This window comes from Propithecus coquereli, unplaced genomic scaffold (assembly GCF_000956105.1).
Source record: "Propithecus coquereli isolate 6110/MARCELLA unplaced genomic scaffold, Pcoq_1.0 Scaffold179, whole genome shotgun sequence".
Taxonomy (NCBI): domain Eukaryota; kingdom Metazoa; phylum Chordata; class Mammalia; order Primates; family Indriidae; genus Propithecus; species Propithecus coquereli.
The window spans coordinates 5,710,158-5,728,775 of record NW_012142634.1 but is presented as its reverse complement, the minus strand read 5'-3'; the positions used below and the strand labels follow the sequence as shown (position 1 = coordinate 5,728,775).

At 37.1% G+C, this 18,618-nt stretch overlaps 1 protein-coding gene across 1 annotated transcript in view; it reads right to left on the bottom strand.

Moving 5' to 3' along the window:
* RAB11FIP2 (RAB11 family interacting protein 2 (class I)) overlaps positions 1 to 17,226 on the bottom strand; it is a 37,890-nt gene extending 20,664 nt beyond the window's left edge. Inside the window, exons 1-3 of the mRNA XM_012642395.1 lie at positions 16,440 to 17,226; positions 10,463 to 10,905; positions 8,997 to 9,465 (exon numbers count right to left, since the gene is read on the bottom strand). Of these exons, the coding sequence (XP_012497849.1) occupies positions 8,997 to 9,465; positions 10,463 to 10,905; positions 16,440 to 16,792 (1,265 nt within the window). The 5' untranslated portion in view covers positions 16,793 to 17,226. The remainder of the gene's footprint in view (positions 1 to 8,996; positions 9,466 to 10,462; positions 10,906 to 16,439) is intronic.
* Positions 17,227 to 18,618: the final 1,392 nt, after the last annotated feature.

The window sequence follows — 18,618 nt, the reverse complement described above, 5'->3', positions numbered from 1 at the left end:
AACTCAAGATTCATACCCCAGCAATTTCAAATTTACACAGGAAATAACTAGACCAAAAATTTGAAATTGGGAACATAAATCTCAGACTTGGAGGTAGTGCAGGAGCATGACTGGAGGAACCTGTGCAAAATACGTAAAACTGGTGCCAGGGCAGTCTCCTGGCTGGCCTCCCGACAGTTTTAAAGCAGAAAACGAGGGCGAGGTTGATGTGGAATAGAGAATTTTAGTGGACAGGCCACAGGTGAAAAATAAACTGAACAATAAATATTTAAAACAATTTAGAATCACACAACTGATGTGCTTCCAGTATTTTTTCTCAAAATATACATGCTCATTAATGGCAATTAACAAAGGTTATTAATCTACATGTAACAACCATTAGAAATAATTCTCTCAAATTCTACCCTAAAAGTTAAACCAAACCACTTACATTTGATTTACAAAAATTAGTGCACTGGGGTCACTGGAATATAATCTTAATACTTTCCTATCAGAAACCTCAAGAGGGCTTACATACTCTATCTTGTATTTGATCATATCATAACAACCTGTTCTCTTTAACTACTGGACTTGCTATGTGTTATCCTGTGTCCAGTGCCTAAGAGCTCGTTAATTACCTAAACTATATCTCCATAGGTCTTGTTAATTACCCGTCTCCTGTCTCAGAGGACCTTGTTAATAACTTGTACAGTCTCTCTAAAGAGGTCCTAACAACACATTAAAATTAAAGATGCTTTTCTTTTAGCACCTGTCAAGTGCTGTAAATTGAGAAATTTTCACATCAGTTTATTAGCCTACAGTAGTTTTTGTGGATTTTTGTGGGCTTGTTTTCTTTTTTCTCACAGAATCTCTCTACATCTCAATCTTGCAGCTCAAAAAAAAAAAAAAAACTTAGCAAAGTTTGTCTTTTTTGTTACAGAGCTTTTTTTGTTTTCAATTTTGAAGACTATAAATATCAATTTCATTAGTGAGTTAGCAAAAGGATGGCATGGTTATTCTCTGCAAATTAACCCACTGGGAGATACACCAATTAATGAGAGCTATTATAATGAGTATTAGGATGACAAAGGGTAAAAAAGTTTCAAGTAGTATCTGGGGAGTTAAACGTAAAAGTTCTAGTTAGTGTAAAGGGAACTAATCACATTGCATATTTCATGTTCCAAGTCATTGTATCATTGGATACATTCTGTAAATCCCTGGGCACTAATGGATTAATGGCTCTAAAAATCATCTCAGAAGTTTTTGTTTTCTGTCTCATAAATGAGGCTACAAATTTTCAGGAGTGTGAAAGATTTATAGCCTACGATGAATATCAAGCAAATTATCTTTAATACTAGACAAATATGAAGAAAAAGTAAATACTGCTATTAAAATAAACCCTTTGCATGTTAAGGTTTATGATGCCAAAGACTGAGCTTTAAATGCATTCAGGAAGAAAATAATGTCCATAAAAGACATCATAAAAACAAAGGTTTAAAAATTATGAATTGGATCTTTTCTTTAGGATTATTTGTTTACTATACTTTCTAAAAATAAAAATGTAAGCCCACAGTAAACAGTCCATCATTTCTTAATGAACATGTCATATTAATACAATTTCATAAAAATGGCTACATGCTTGTAGATCTACAGAGATTTTTGATTTACGAAAATTAGAACCACACTTAAATATACATTCTAGGTAACCAATTTTTTGTATCTCTTAAAAAAGGTATGGCCAAACCATGGACAAAAATTGCCTAGTTAAGGAGGCTAAGAAGCAAAGGAGGGAAGGAAGCAGGTCAACCCGACCTCAAAAGTAAAAGGCATACTGCCATGCAAAATTACAAAATATCAGTGATAAATACAAGGTTTGGATCTTAGATACTATTTCTGTACTGCACTAAAAAATAACTATTCAGCCTAAGTTCATCTTCTAAGAAGGAAGCAGGCTCTTCCATAGCAAATACTGCAAATGGAAACATATACTCTAATAAAATCTATAATACCAGGAATCACATCATAAAACATACCACTAAGTTATCCAACAGCAACTGAGAATTTGTCACAGGGTATTCACAACTACAGTAAAGCAGAAAATAATGAAGTGAAAGCATGTTCTCTGTGCAATGTACAAATAGAAGGATGTTCCCCATATAAAATTTTCTGGTAAAAATATTTCCCCTAAGTTCTTGCTCTCTCATCAGCTGCCCCTCTAATAACAAATGACATCAGCTCATCACAGAGAGTAGTAGGCTTATCTTCTTGACTTTTTTTTTCAATTTCAGAATAAGACATATAATTTCAGAATAAGACATACATAAGTAATTTTGTCCTTATGTTAAAGAATTCCCTTATCTGAAAAACTTTAGGACTGAAGGCAGAGCTCTTTAGTCCCGAACTTTTCACAGAACCTATAATTCCTTAGAAGAATATGAATCACACAGTTTCTCTTCAATTTAACGTGAGTAGCAAATATAAGCATATTTTTTACATGGCACTATTGATGCTATCTCTACTGATGCTCAAGTTTTACCTGAATCCTGAGAAACAATTCATCCACAGATGCCATAAATATTTAACAAACATTTCTGCCTGGTATTCAAGACCTACTACAATTTAGATTTTTGGGTTTTTTTAACCTATTCAGCTAAATCTCTTCTTTCCACATCTGTTTTAGCCAAGCTGACTTTCTTACTGTGCCCTCTACCTTACTTAGGGTCCTGTAAGCAAAGCAAGTATGACTAAGTTGTCCCTTCAAATACGTGTTTACCCACACAACTCCTAATTCCTATTCAACAATGACTACTTACTGAACCCTTATGAAGCACAGTAGTCCCCCCTTATCTGCGGTTTCACTTTCCACAATTTCAATTACATATGGTCAACCATGGTCCAAAAATATGAAATGGTAAATTCCAGAAATAAACGGTTGCACGCCATTCTGAGTAACGTGATAAAATCTTGGGCTATCCTGCTTTGTCCCTCCATGGACGTGAATCATGCAAATGTCTAGTGTATCCACACTGTCTTTGCTGCCTGCCCATTAGTTGTTTAGTAGCCTCCTTGGTTATCTGGTTGACTGCTGCGGTACCACATTGCTTGTGTTCAAGTTAACTCTTACTTTATTTATTAAAGGCCCCCAAAGCACAAGAGGAGTGATGCTGGCATACTGCAATTATTCTATTTTATTATTAGCTATTGTTGTTAATCTCTCACTGTGCCTAATTTATAATTTAAACTTTGTCATAGGTATGCATGTATAGGAAAAAAACATAGGATATATGGGGTTGAGTGCTAGCTGTACCGAATGTATCCCCCATGGGGTACTACTTATTGTAGGTGATACAATTTAGGTCAGTGATTTTTAAACCTGGCTGATAATTAAGAGGAAATTTTTAAAATGTTGATTTTCATTTCAGGGCCCACTCACTAATGATTCTGATTCAGTCTGAAGTGAGACCCAACAAAAACGTAGATGGGAAAAAAAAAATCCCCAGGAACCCCCCACTGATCTAGGTGTTGTGGGGCACCCAAGAAAGAAGCTTCCACACAACTGTTAAGAAGCATATACAGCTTAGTTGGGAAGACCTAAAAACAACCGTATAGCAACTATGTCTTCTATATTAGCAGAAATCCACAAAAGGGAAGCATCAGGTTATTACTCAAGAAAAAATTAAAGAGTTTTTAGCATCAAGGATAGACAGGCTTTTGACACTCAGAGTCAAGTTAAGAGTGCACCCACAATGGAGCCCAGGAATGGAGATGGCGTGGCTTACAAAGACCTCACGGTAGAGAGGTGCAGTAAGGAAATGAACTTACCTAGAACAGGTAGATGAGGAATAGTAAAATAAAAGTTGGAATGTAAAAAAAGCTTAAAATATAATGAGCCTTGAAAGTTAGAAAGAAGAGTTTGAATTTACTGTTGCAAACCAGTGGTTCTTCAACTTTTTTGACCAAGGTGTTCCTTACCAGAACAAAAAAAAGGTACTATGGCCCATGTGCCCTGCTTTGCAGGATACATAATGCTAACCACTGTAATAATGAGTGCAAAAATCTCAGTAATTTATATTCTGAGAATTTATCATTCAGACAAGGTCCAGTGGTTATTCCTGGTCAGGCAGCCTTCCCCTTGCACCAGGCTGCTCCTACTTATGGCTCTGTCCATCTCAAAGATCCTCTCCATTCAGCTAGTGCAGGGGTCAGCAAACTATTTCTGTAAAAGGCCAAATAATAAATATTTTAGCTTTGTAGGCCATATGGTCTCTGTCACAACTACTCAACTCTATCGTAGCACAAAAATAGCCATAAACAAATAAGCATGGCTGTGTTACAACAAAACTTTATTTACAAAAACAGGCAGCAAGCCAGATTTGGCCCCCAAGCCTACTTTGCCAATCCTGGTCTGGAGTGGGGGGGAAGAGAGACAATATGGAGGATTGTGTAAGAGGACAATCCATGAGTGGGATGTGGATGTGGTGGACATCTCACCCACTAACTCTTTAACAAGCCAGTACTTGCTCACATGTCTTCACCTAACTGAAGGGTCTAAGCTACATCCCAGTTTAAAAAGAAACCAACCAATAATTTTGGTTTGAAAACACCCATTATTTCTACTTTTCAGTAAAAAGACAGCCCAGTGTTAAATAATTTGTTTAAAATTAATTTGTAAAATTATTTTTACATTATTTATAATTCATTATTTGTTAAATCATTTATAATTTGTTTAAAAATAAGTTATGAGCAAATTATTAAAAATGGTATAACAAACATCCAGGCATATTTGTTTTCAGAAATGATATACTGCTGATAAAAAAAAAAAAAGAGCATTTCCTTACAAATTGTGGGATAAACCATACAAATTAGTTGACAATTTATTTGATAAATATTGATGAAAAATTAGTTGATACTGATGATTCTAAATCACTTGTGATTTATAATTAAAAAGCAAGAGTAGCAGCTATTTTAAAACACAAATTCAATGCCAGCAATAAACTGATAAAACATTTTCCTGAAAATTACGAGAACTCCAACTATATTTACATGTATGTGTGTAGCAGTTTTGCAGCATGTCAAACGTTAGATAGCATCCTGACTTCTTAGCAGAAAGTTGATGTGGCATTGATGGCGTGTACAATGCTGTATACTCACTAAACCCAATTCAGCTTTCTTCTGGGTACACAGAACCACAGCTCTTAACCGGCTACAGTGAGGCTGGGACATGATTGAGCTCTGGCCAACAGGACATACGTAGAAGTAACGCACACCACACCGGGCCTGGCACACAGAAATGGTGCCCCCATGATCTTCCCCACTCTTCCCCTGCTGCACTGATCTTGGAGGCCATGTGTTAAATGGCAGCATCAAAGGAAGGAAGAAGCCAGGTTCATGAGAGGTTGCGTAGAGCTGGATGAAACCATGGAGCAAAGCACCCACCTCTTCCATGCCCATCTCAGTGATCTGCTTTGCACCAAGAGTACACAATAAACCTGTACTGTGATAAGCCACTGAGATCTGGGGTTGTTTATTATAGCTGATAACCTACCCTAATACAGAGTTCTTAATAGATGCCAGAAAAGTGCTACTTAGATTATAAATATTAAAATTTAGTAATCCTTTAAAATTCACTTATATTTTTTAATTATGTTTAGTCCCACATAAAAATGTATACATTTGCCTCCATGCATCTCTTTTCAGTCTATCAGAAAGATCTTCATAGCCCACTCTGTGCTGGAAGCAGGAGACTAATGGAAAGAAAGTAACATTTTAGAAAATTGGTCTACACCACTGTGTTCATTTATTCAACATTTCTAACCCCAACAAAGCATCCTGCCGGAGATTAAAGGCAAAAAGATGAATGAAACGCAAGCCCTGCCCTCAAACTGTTCATGCCAGTGGGAGAGAAAAGTGACTTAGCTATTAGCAAACAAGGTTACGCCCATATAATATTTACGTAAGAAAACATTGCAGTAAAGGGAACAACTACCTCTTCCTTGAAGAGTAGGAAGGGCTTCAAAAAAGAGGCACGTGAAAGACTTCCGATTAGTAACTTAGGAAGGAAAAGTGTTGCGAAGAGCCCTGTTCTTTGCTGAAGTAACCCAACATAACGCCTGACTAATTTCCTCTATCACTTTTATGCAAAGCTAAAGGACCTATTCCAAGATCAAAAGCAAAATGTGGTATTTTTGTGATTTCCAAGGTGATTTCTTCAGGTGGACTTTATTTACATTAAAAATTAAAAACTCTTAACTTCTAAAAAAGTGTTTCTTAGTACACTTAGAAATGTGGGGCATACAAGAAAATTCTCCAGTTTTACTCATACACATTATTCACTCAGAGGGTAATAATATGGTTCCTATGTACCTGCAAACACAGGTGAGTCAGCTCACTCACCAAGAACAAAATCCAGTTCTGCAGCTACATATTTTACTCTTACCTTTGTTCAGCATTCTCACAAATGCTGGCCACAAGATACAAGGAAATTCTGTAAATAGATCTATTTAGCACTCCTGGAAAAACACCACATGTGTCTTAGTGATGTGAGCCTATAGCTTCAAAAGGGCGTGTGGTTTGGGTGTTGATATGGGAAATTTTATATGTCCCAGATAACTGAGGGATGATATTGGAAAGATCAATGGGAATACACTGCTACCTTGACAATATCCTTCCAAATTCCACACACGATAAAGCTGCTTGCCAAAAATGTGAACTGCACTCTCTTTCGAGGTCTATTTACATTCAATCCTTTTTTATACTATTAATTAGAGCTACCCCTTTATTGCAATCGGTTTATAACACAAAAAGAATAACTTCCCAGGAATCTATAAATATCTTCAAATCTGGCATCTCATAAATATGAATAAGAGAAAGTCTTAAAACTAAAAAAAAAAGATTTGTTTTACATACTTACAATCATTTTATACATATATCATAAACAGCTCTAAATTGATAAAAACAGCATTAATATTAAAGTAATCCAAAACAAACCCTAAATCTGTCAAAATGTTGTGCTCACTTTTAAAACCCATGGCAGTCCATGTAAACAGCCCAAGTATAGGGCAATTAAAGATTTGAGGATATTTATTTTTCCATATGCTGCCATAACTTAAAAACATTATTTTCCTACTAGTACTCATTTTCTTGCTTTTCTTTGACTCTAAAATTATCTAAATTACCCGATCTCCAACTCATCTCAGATAGCTGTTTCCAACAATCTTCTGCAAAAAAAGTTCAGTAAAGGGGGAAAAAAGCAAATATGTTTCTACTTACCCTTATAATTTAAGATTTAATGCAATACATAAAGTACACTATGTAAAATACCAAAATAAAACATTTTAGAATAGTATATCAAAACTGTGAACTCTTCAATAAAATATTGATATCATATGATAAAAATGTATTTCTCCAGAGTATAGTCTATAAATAAAACTGAATGATACTTTCTAAAACAACAGAAAATACCCATTTATTGATAAAACAAAAGAAATGCACATTTCTCTTTGAAAATTTTAAATGCATGTTTTTTTTAACATGTCATAGAAGATATACAAGAGAGTGATGAAGAGCATAGCCTAAAAGGGTGATTTTTAACACTATATTTTCCATTTATAGTGGGACAAAACAAAGCACTGTTTTTGAATAAAATATGACATGACAATACGTAAAACAAAATAGCAGGCACCATCTATGGATTCTCTATTTGGGGCCTGGCTTTGTACTATGTACTTTATATATCATTTATCCTCACTGACTCCTATCAAGTGGGTATTATTTTCCTTATTTCAAAGGTGGAAATGTTGAGGTTTATAGAGATCATGGTACTCCTAAGCCAGGATTACCATGTAGGTCTGCATACTATACATTATTGCCTTGAGGAAAAAATTCAGTTACATGGCCAACAGTCTACCATGCTCTTCCATGATAATTATAGTCATCCCTTGGTATCCTTGGGAGACTGGTTCCAACAACACTGAGGATACCAAAATCCATGGATGCTCAAGTCCCTTAAATAAAATGGTGTAGTATTTACATATAACCTATGCATATCCTCCCATATATTTTAAATCATCTCTAGATTACATAAAATATCTAATACAATGTAAATGCTACATAAATAGTTATCATACTGTATTGTTTAATATTTCTGATCGAGCATTCATTGAACCCTTAAATATGGAACCTGAGATACAGAAGGTTGACTGTACTTAAGATTTCAATAAATTCACCTTTTTCTTTCCCTGAGGTTTCCTTAATCAGCTATTTTATCAGTCACTTCTGCAAAATCCATAATCCACATATATTGTAAGTATCTAGTTCCAACTTCTACTAAGGAATAATAAAAGTACCATTATGTCATAACTAAGAACTTGAGTTTGAAAGTCTAGTCTTTATCATGATAGGAACTATTTCGATGACTATAAATCATCATACAAATTATCATACAAATCATCATACAAATTATAGTAGCCATTAGGGTCACTTAATTCTAATAAACAAACACTGACAAGTAAAAACTGCTTCTGAACAATCATTTAATAAGGATAGTTAGCATCTACTATGAAAATCATTAATACTTAACTTAGGCCAGTATTTCTTAAAGAATAGACAATGGGTTACTATTGGTCCACTAATCCTCTCCAGACAGTCCATAGACTAATCCCTAGAAAAGATCTAGAAACATATCACCTAAATTCCTGGCTTGAATTAACACCCACCGGTGATTCTGATGTCTCATCAAAAGCCATGTTGTTCTCTCCATAAGTTTTGGTGAGTTTCTGGCTCTCATAAGTGGAAGTAGACTAGCACAGGGAGTAAGAATCTTTCATCCTTCTAAGATAAAAAGTTCCATTTCAAAGATGTATGCAACACTGCCTGGCTCTATAATTATTTATAAAAATAAGATTTTTTTTTCAAGTAAAATAAAGGGAATTTAAAATAATCAAGTATTCAAAAGAAGTATTTGACACTTTCAAATACAAGATTTTCCAATAGTACAACTTCCCCCATAGTGAGCTTACCTTGAAGATGGCATTATATTTGAAGCCCTGAATTTTGCTGTAAACGGATTAGTTGACTCATAATCAAAATAGTCCTGACGATTTTCACTAAACGCATTAGGTGATTTCAAGTCACAAGGGCTATCAGATCCCCCATTGTTAAGTTTATCAGATCTTCTGCTATCTTTTTTTCCAGTCACTCTTTCAAACAGGCTAACTTTCTCCCTTTTTTCTCTTTTATTTTCTTTTTTTACTTCAATTGATTTCGAAAATAAATTCATGCTGCTGTCCCATGACTCACTGCTTTCTTCAAATGGATTTTTCTTCCTTGGCAGTGTTGCAAATTTTTGGGGTAATGAAGCAGTCACATTTGTAAATGGGTCATTTTGTCTTCCAAAAGACAATTCACCTTCATCCACAATGCTGTCAGGTTGGTTCATTTTAGAAGTATCAAAGCTTAATGTTCTTCTGTGTGGAGATTTGAGACTTCCTACAAACAATTTCGTAGTTAGTACATAATCAGCAACACATTACATCACACTACTTGACACATCCTGTGTATATTCTGCTGCTTTTAGAATGAGAGCAATTAGCTATTTAAAGGTATTAACCTTCAAAATAATCAATGAAAACAATCTTAAAATGTTAAGGTGTAGCAGTCTGAAGTATCTAGACTAATAACAGTGTATTGCTAGACAATTAGTAATTTATTCGACTCACAAACAATCATATAAACTATAATGTCAAAACTAGAGGTTCTGCTTGCATCATAATGCTAGAAATTCTCAAAGACTTTTTTCCCCCATCATTAGCACTAAATTTGGTTCTTCTGAACATAAAAGTTTTTTTCTAGGGACTTGATGATGAAATGGAATATTCACTTATGCTTCAGACTTTTGAGACAGGAGTAACAGCAGGAAACAAAAAAAGCAGGCAGGCCATAAAAGAAGACTGACAGGCTGGGTGCGGTGGCTCACGCTTATCATCCCACCACTTTGGGAGGCTGAGGCAGGAGAATCGCTTGAGCTCAGGAGTTCAAGACCAGCCTGAGCAAGAGCAAGACCCCATCTCTACTAAAAATAGAAAAATTAGCCGGGTGTCCTGGTGCCCCGGGTTACTGGGGAGGCGGAGGGAGGAGGATCGCTTGAGCAAGGAGTTTGAGGTTGCAGTGAGCTATGACAATGCCACTGCACTCTACCCAGGCGACAGAGTCAGATTCTGTCTCAAAAAAAAAAAAAAGGAGACTGAGAGTCATTTTATTATCATCTAATAACATAAATACAAATGTAGACTAGCACTGCCTTCAACGAACTTATCAATTTTGGGTATAGCAGGTACTCAACCAATATGTGATGAATGACTACATTTAGAAAATACTTCTAAGAAACTGCAATTTGTATTTTCTAACATCAAAAGTTAAACTTTTTAAAAATGAAAAGTATAGTTCAGACCACTGAGGATACAATTAGAAAGAATGTGTCACTTACCAGTTTCTGGAACCATTCCAAAGGAATCTATCTGGCGTCCAAGAAGATGTGTTTGACCTATGGCGCTAGACTTCAGTTTCTCAGAAGACATGTGGGACCCAGATAAATCGGACATTGAATGCGCTGACGAGAGGCGCTGAGGACCCAAAAGAAAAGGCTTTTTCGGTTTGGATTTCATCTGCATTTCACCACTTGAAAATTCACTGTTGGCATCAGGCATGTGAGTACTTGGAATGATTGCAGAAGATGTATCAGAAAATGTCCCATCATTTTTTCTACCTTTCATTTTATCTTTTAATTTTGCAAAAGGAGATCTTGTTTTGTCCTTCATTGATAAGTCAAACATACTTGCTGTCATGTTGTTCCTCATAAATTGAATACTGACCTTTATCTCACCCCTGTTTTTGGCTCTTTTTCCTTGTTTGGATTCTAATCTAAACCACCTTAAAGAGAAAGGAAAAAATGGGTTGTAACACATAATGAAGAGAAGATATTAAGCTCTGTTATACACAATTAGCTTTTTAGGCAGAGCAATCTAAGCACTCAATGAGAATATGTCAGCCAGAATATTTCTGGGTTTACTCACGGTTTGATTTAAAAAAGTGATCATTATTTCTGTGATGTAACATATACTGAAAGAATAGGCCTTTAGCAAATTTAAAAAGGTTTTTAGATGACCTTTTCTTTCATGATCTAAAAATCACTCATCATCAAAAATTCTTATCAATGATAGCTAATATGTTTCCATATGGGATAAGTGTTGCTAATGGCCTAAGGACATTTGTTAACATTTAAAGACACCGAGACAGAGACTTTGAAAAAAATTCATCAGTACAAATTATTTTTGAGCACTGTAAAATGACAAATGCTGATGACATTTTAATAATAAATACTTAGCCCGTATCTCAAAATATTACTTGTATAAAAGTATTAAAAGAATTTTATTAATACTGGAGACTACTATATATAGCTTGCTCATCATTAAAACTGGATATGATATAATTTAGATGCATATAAAATGAATGAAAGCCTTTTCCTGAATAAAATACGCAAAGTAAAATGCAAAAAGTGACAAATAATAAATCTTGTGAAAAGTTTTCGAAGGAAAAAAAAGTCTAAATACTTCCTGTTAGAATGAAGCTAAGTAAATAGCTTCATTTACTACTATTGTGACAATACCAAATAAAAATTATTTTATAAATAGAGCTAAATCTTATACTTTTAGTTACCTCAATGTATTACATTGCCCATATTTAAATGATCTATAAGAAGAAAAGTTTATTTTGGTATTGTTTATAGTATTTTTATTCATGAGAAATTCTCCAGTTGTTGGTGTCACAAGTGGTCATTCTACAGGGCAAACAGCCAAAAAACTGCAAAATCAAGCCTAGAAGAGAGTTTCTACAACGTTTTCACATTACTTAGCAATGAAGCATAATATTCATTCCTGCAGACAGGTTACTATTTAAATACACCACTAATCAAGTGTAACAAATTTGCTTAGTGACAAAGGAACTCTGATCTAATTTTACATAAGTTCTTTCTCTCATTGTTACCAATAGGATATGCTAGGAGAAGATTACATTTACTGTACATCAAATAGGAGACCGGTTCGCAAGTCTTCCCAGGAAGGGCAGAGAACTGGCACATAATGTAAATACCAGCTACATCTTAGCAAGTAACATGCAACAGAAATATTTTCCTGATTAACTAATTTGCAGCAATTTAATCAATGAAGATATAGTTTCATCAAAACTACCAATTTTTTAGAATAGAATATTTTATAATAAAAAGCATTAACCTGACACCCTAAACTGAGAAAATCCCTTATGTGAGGCAAATGGTAAAATCTGAAGAAACAAGGGCTAGAAATAGGAAATGACAGCAATAAACTCTGTGGAAGAGAGAACTCTGAAATGACACAAAATTGGGCACTCCAAAAGCCTAGAAATGAAACAAGGTTATATATCCAGTATTAACTCACAGTTTTGGAAAACAGAACCATTTTCAACAGGAGGAGTAGTACTTGTGATAGATAGTATCTCAGAAATACTCTGTAACATCTCAGGCTACATAGAAAATAGGTGAATACACTTTGCAAGAAATACACCAAAATACAAGCAAACAAAAACAAGCATGCAGGACTTCCATGTATATAACAAACCAAAGTATTTGGGAAGAAAATAAACCAATAACCCAAAATTGGAAGGAGGTGAGGGTAGTCAAAACTCACAGAATTTTAGAAATAGGACCAAACAAATCATCTACTTTAATATCCTTATTTCACTGATGAAGAAACTGAGGCACAAAGAATGATACGTAACTTCCCGATGTCAGATTAAAGTCATTAAGGAAAAAATCTAAAGCTGACGAATAACATCTGCAGGAAAACAGAAGTTCTTTCTTATGTGATGAACTACGTATGTTAATAAGGTTAATAACCACGTGGCTGGCACATATTTCAAGGACACTGTATTTAATCAGGAGCCATGAGAGCTGAAAAGGAAGGCAATGAAATTTTTTCTATTGCTAGAGTGTGTAAGCTCCTTGAAGGCAGTTTGCCTTGCACTGAATAAATGTTCATTCAATTTTTATTTCTAGAACTGTATTCTTAAAACAACCAAGCCACAACATTGTGTGTGTGTTTTGTATTGTTTTGTTTTTTAGTAGGAAACTCTAAAGACCTGGGTAGGTTTTAAAGAACAACGTCAGTGTTTGAATACAAACTATAAATACAGTATTAGTTTCCACCCCCCCCAAAAACAAAACTGCAAAGAACTTTAATAAATATACTAATTGAAAAAGTAGGAATGACAAATAACTTGAGCTGCTTTGTTTTGAAACTGATATAATAGGGAAGTCTTAATAAGATCAAGAATCATTCCAGAGATAGCATTTGTTTTCCTAGGCTTCAAGGAGATAAAAGGAAGACATAGCATTTGGGGCTTACTGGATTAATGCTGATATTTTTTTCACCTCTGGAGTGCTGCATTTAAACTGTATATGGCCTCTGTTCAATTTTTAGTGGGCACAGGTCCATGTTCAAAAACCACCACACATGTGGTAACTATTCCCAAGCAATTGGTGCTGTGTGGTCAGAAATGGGACAAGATTGGCAGTAAGGGTGCCAGAGGCCAGGACGCAGGTGCACTGCACAGACACACGTAAGCCCTAAAATCTGCATATGTTTGAGTCATATCTAACTCTAGAGACTCTGATTGTTATTACTTTTCATGACATTAAAAAAAAAAAAAATCAACATCACCTACTTCTATTGCAAAAAAAAAAATCAATGAATATTACATAACAGCATCAATGATTTTACCATTCTATTATTAAATATTGCATTATTTCCTTAAATCTCATGCCAGAACCAACCCAGACATCCATTAAAGAGAGAGCTATAGAAGTTCTCTTTCCATGCCCACTCAAAGGGTTCTGGCTCAGACCCTTTTTCCCCTTTCCTCCAAAGAAAAAAAGTATTTATTTTCAAAGTATAAAAACAAGTAAACAAGTTTTAGCCTCCACATTTCTTTGTCTATCATGATACAACTAGAAAACAAGCTGTAAATACATGTTTTCGGGGTCAAAAAGTAAAAAGTGTGACACTCAGCAGTTTCATGGGACTTCGCAATCAGCTGGTAGCCTTGGTCACTCAAACCAGTTTTCTAAAAAGCACTTGGGAGTATGCTGACAAGGTTTAGCTATGTGCAGGATATTAAATATCTTTCTTGCATTACACTGGTGGCTCAAGTCCGTCCCTTACTGTGCCACATGTACAGCTGTGCTAGAAAAGGAAGCTATTAAATATATTAAAAAACTAGAAATATTACCAATAAAGATACCTCATCAAATATGTGGTCCCCATTTATCCATAAAGTAAAATGTTAAGGGTTTAATAACATATGAAAATCACTTTGAATTCAATAACATCACAAGCCCTCCTGATAACATTTAAAAGCATTTTCCCCTCAAAAGCTCCAATCAATTTTCTATAGTAGCCAGCAGAGAATTTCTGTAGGGAGAGACTACGAAATTAGAGTATTGCTCATGCCAAATTTATTCTAACTGTGATGCTGTCAAACACGAGGAATAAAACAAGAAACTTTAAAAGGTTATTTCATCCTCAAAATCACACGTGGGCCTATTTTCACTTGGAAAATTTATGTTTCAGAGAAAGCCTGAAGTACATTATTCATTAAGATTAAGAGTACTGTAAACGCAGTAAGAAATTTGAAGTTACAATATACTTAAAAGTTTACATTCACAAAACATTTTAAATATTACATGTTAAATGTCACCCAAAACTGTCAATTTGAAACAAATTATTTGGTAATTATCCATTTTTCATTTTAAATTTGATGAAGAACCCCTCGGGGGAAACTGAATGCCACTTTTTAGATATGAAATAATTTTGTTGTTAAAATCTTGGTATATATTCAACTTTACACTTTTTTAAAAACTTTTTCTCTCCTTTTAAAATATTTTCATCTCCTCGATTAGTTTAAATATTTACCATTTTCCTTTTGCATTCCTAGTATTTCTTATCTCTCTACCCTTTTATTCAACATATATTAAATCTTAGGTAAAGGCCTGATTTAAAACAAAACAAAACAAATACCAATCAAGACAAGCTTGTGGGCAGACATGTACAGAAAAGAATGAGACGGTTGTGTTAAAATATAAGAAATTAACAAGAACTTCAAGAAAATAATCATTATAAAAAAAGTTTTTAAAAGAGTAAATAAATTCAATTATGACTGAAAGAAATACCAAAACTATTTTGGAAATTTGAAGTCCTCTCGTAAGTTCAATCTGTACTTTTCTCCCATTAATTCCATTAATCTTAATGTTCTCTCAGACTAGAAAAATTTTAAGTTTAAGGAAGGCGTGAGTATACCTTTCTGAAAACATACTATTTTTTCAATTTAAGACACAATATCCTAGTGTTAATTTATATTTTGATTTTTCAGTTAAAATATATCTAACTCAAGCTCAAAAGTCACACTAAAAAGGCCACGCTTTCATTGAAGATATCATTAAATCATTTCATCACAAGAATTTATCATTGTCTCCAAATCTTACAGCATCCAGGGGTGGGGTACCTGCGGCCTTAAAGCCACATGTGGCCTTCTAGGCCCTTAAATTCGGCCTTTTGACTAAATCCAAATTTTACACAACAAACCCTTTTATTAAAATGGGTGCACGGCAGAGAAGGATGAAGCTTTTCTTGCCTCCTTTGGTACTTAAAAAAGAACAATCTTGAAATCAGAAGGCCGCAGGTTCCCCAAACACATCAGCTTTGCAGAACTAATTCTGAAGTAATACAAGAGCTCTGACATATGGCAAATTCAAAGGAAAATGTTAGTGCGTTCAAGGCTGAGGATGTTTGTACATACTTTTCAAACTTTTTTTTCTTTTAACAGTTTTAGACTCCATCAAGTTGTATTGGCCCTGAAAAATGGCTGGGCTAAAATAAAGGCTGTGTATAATGCTGAAATGAAATACTGAGTTCTAAAGCTGGTAATTTATCTTATGACAGCCACAGAGTTAAAAATATAAACATTACATTGGCAGATTTAATTTTGTGATCTTCCATTTCATGGAAAATTATAATGTTTAAGGATCATAATTTGTATGTATATTAAATTCTAGTTGGTCAACACTGTGATCTAGTCCTCTTATAGTGAAACAATGTTAATTTACTTAAAATCCGGTGCAAAATATTCAATTATTTAACAGATGTTTACTTCGAACAAAAATGAGAATAACGGATGGTAAATGACTCTGTTTAAAGAATGTCTCATCACAAGGGCTATTTTTACTTCAGATTCACGCAAATATGGTGCTTCAAACTGGGTCATATTTCAATCCAAAAAACCAATGCCCCGAGTACACAATAATTTCCAAGAACAGAAAACTGATAAATAAGATATAGTTAAATTCCCCAAAATTCAAAATAAATTACGTAACTTACTCTGTTTTCCTTCTTTGTTTGTCCTCAAAGATGTCATTGAGATTGATTGCCACCTGCCCTAAAAATTTATCCAGACCCACCAGGGACCTGTGCATAACTATGAGGAAAAGAATGTATTTCTCTGGATTCCCCTGCATTAGCAATCCAGGTAGCTCAAAGGAGGCCTCTTCCTTCCAGACTGGCTCAAGGGTTTTCTCAGCTACAGAGGTGGAGTACTTTTCCTTGCCCAGCTGAATTATAGTGTATGTGTCATTGGTGCCACTTTTGCCTTTTGGCTTCAGATCTTTGGCTTGAAGCACTGTGACCTGCACGTGGGTAGGAAACCACTTTTGGGCTTGCTCAGACAGCATCATTCTGTCCTTTTTCTCTGCACGGAGTTCACAGGCGCAGGCAGTGCCCCTCCCGGAGGAAGAGCCTAATTCCTTAATCACTGCATCCTAAGGGCACTTAACGGAGACAGGCAGGCTCAGGGCTGCCCAACTTCCCTAGGGCTGATGTCAAAACGCCTCACGGGGGCAGCCCGGGGGCACGGCTGCTCCGGGGGTCCCGTTTCCTCTGGAGAAACACAGGGGCCCACCATCACCTGGCCGCGCCGTCCAGGCCTCCCGCGCCTCGCGTCTCCACCTTCCCGCTGAGCCGGCCCCCAGCACGGCGCTCGGCGGAGGGCGGCTCCCGGGCCTGCCGGCAGGTGAGGCCTGGCCACCGGGGCCCGGGCGAAGGGCTGCGGAGATGGGAGGGAGCCCCACGCCCCAATTCTGCACCCCCGGCCTCCCGTCTGCCTCCTTGCGGCCAGGCCGCCTCCGTCTCCGCGCCTCCCGCCCGCCCCGCACCCGTCCACGGGCCCGGCCCGGCTCCTCCTCCGGACCCCGGTAATACGAACCGCCTGCGGCTCGCTCGGCCTTGCTCCCTCTAGCAAACCTCTCCCTCCTCTTTCCCCTCCTCCTCCCCCTCGCCTCGGCTCCTCCTCTTGGGCGAGGGCGGGTCGCCCGGGCGTGGAGTGGGACGGGGACGGAGTGGGACAGGGGCGGGGGACGTGGCCACCCCGGCGCCGGCAGGACGCGGAGCGAGCCGTGGGCTGCAAGCGGCGGGCGCAGAGCTCGGCCTGGCCCGGCCAGCGGCTCCTAGCACCGGGCGGGCGGCGACGGCACTTCCGGGTTGGCCTTCTCCATGTTGATCTCGGGAACGCGACGGGGCGGGGCCTCGGGGTCAGGGGTCAGTGCCGCCCTGGTTGCCGTGACGACCGGGGGCGCGCGGCGCGTGCGCTGCGGCCCGGGGCTCCACGCTGGGTTCTTGATGCTGGTTGGGCCTGGCGCAGTCCTGGACCCTGGGAACGTAGGGGCCTCGGGAGAGCTGGGGACTTCTCTTGAGAGGAGGTCATAAAGGCCCCGGAGGCTGCCCGAACTGGGGAGATGCCCAGTTTCGATCAGTGAGAGCGGGGAATCTGTCTTTCCTGGACCCTGGATGTCCTGTACTTTGCATGGAGGTGACTTTGGGTAAAATAATTTTATCTGATAAATGGTGGTGGAGTGAACCAATCCGGTCCATTGACTGAAAGCATACTTTTCTAAACCCAGACGAAGAGAGAGGGAAACAAATAAAAGATTCAAAAAGTAATAGGGATTAATAAAGAGCTCAGGAGGCACTGGACTAGCATCAGATAGCAGGTGATTCCAGCCCCACCTCTGCCACTACCAGTCTGTGGGACCTTGGTCGAGTCATTTTACCTCCCTGAGCCTTAGTTTTTTCACTGGTAAAATTGGGATCTCCATCGTGTCCAAGACTCCATCCTGACTCTACGGGCTCCACGTCAAAAGATCCCTTTGCTCCTCTATTTCTCAATTGCAAGAGACACGTATATACCTCTATTATAGCCTTTACTTGTGTTTATGCCTTATCTTCCCAAAGAAATTCTAAGTCTTTGGACTGCCTTGTGTCTCATGCAGCCCCTTCATAGTGCCTAGCATGCAGTAGACAATTTGTTGAATGATTTAATATCTTTTTTCCCTTTACAAGACTAATTTTGAGAGTAAAGCAATATGATAGATGTAAATGCACTTTTTAAACTTAAAATGGCCATGAAAGTATAAGGTATTATGTTTATTATTTTCAAGCAAGGTTTAAAACTTCTCCATTCAAGGCAGAATTTTCCATCCCTGGGAGACAAGAGTATGAAAAGGCC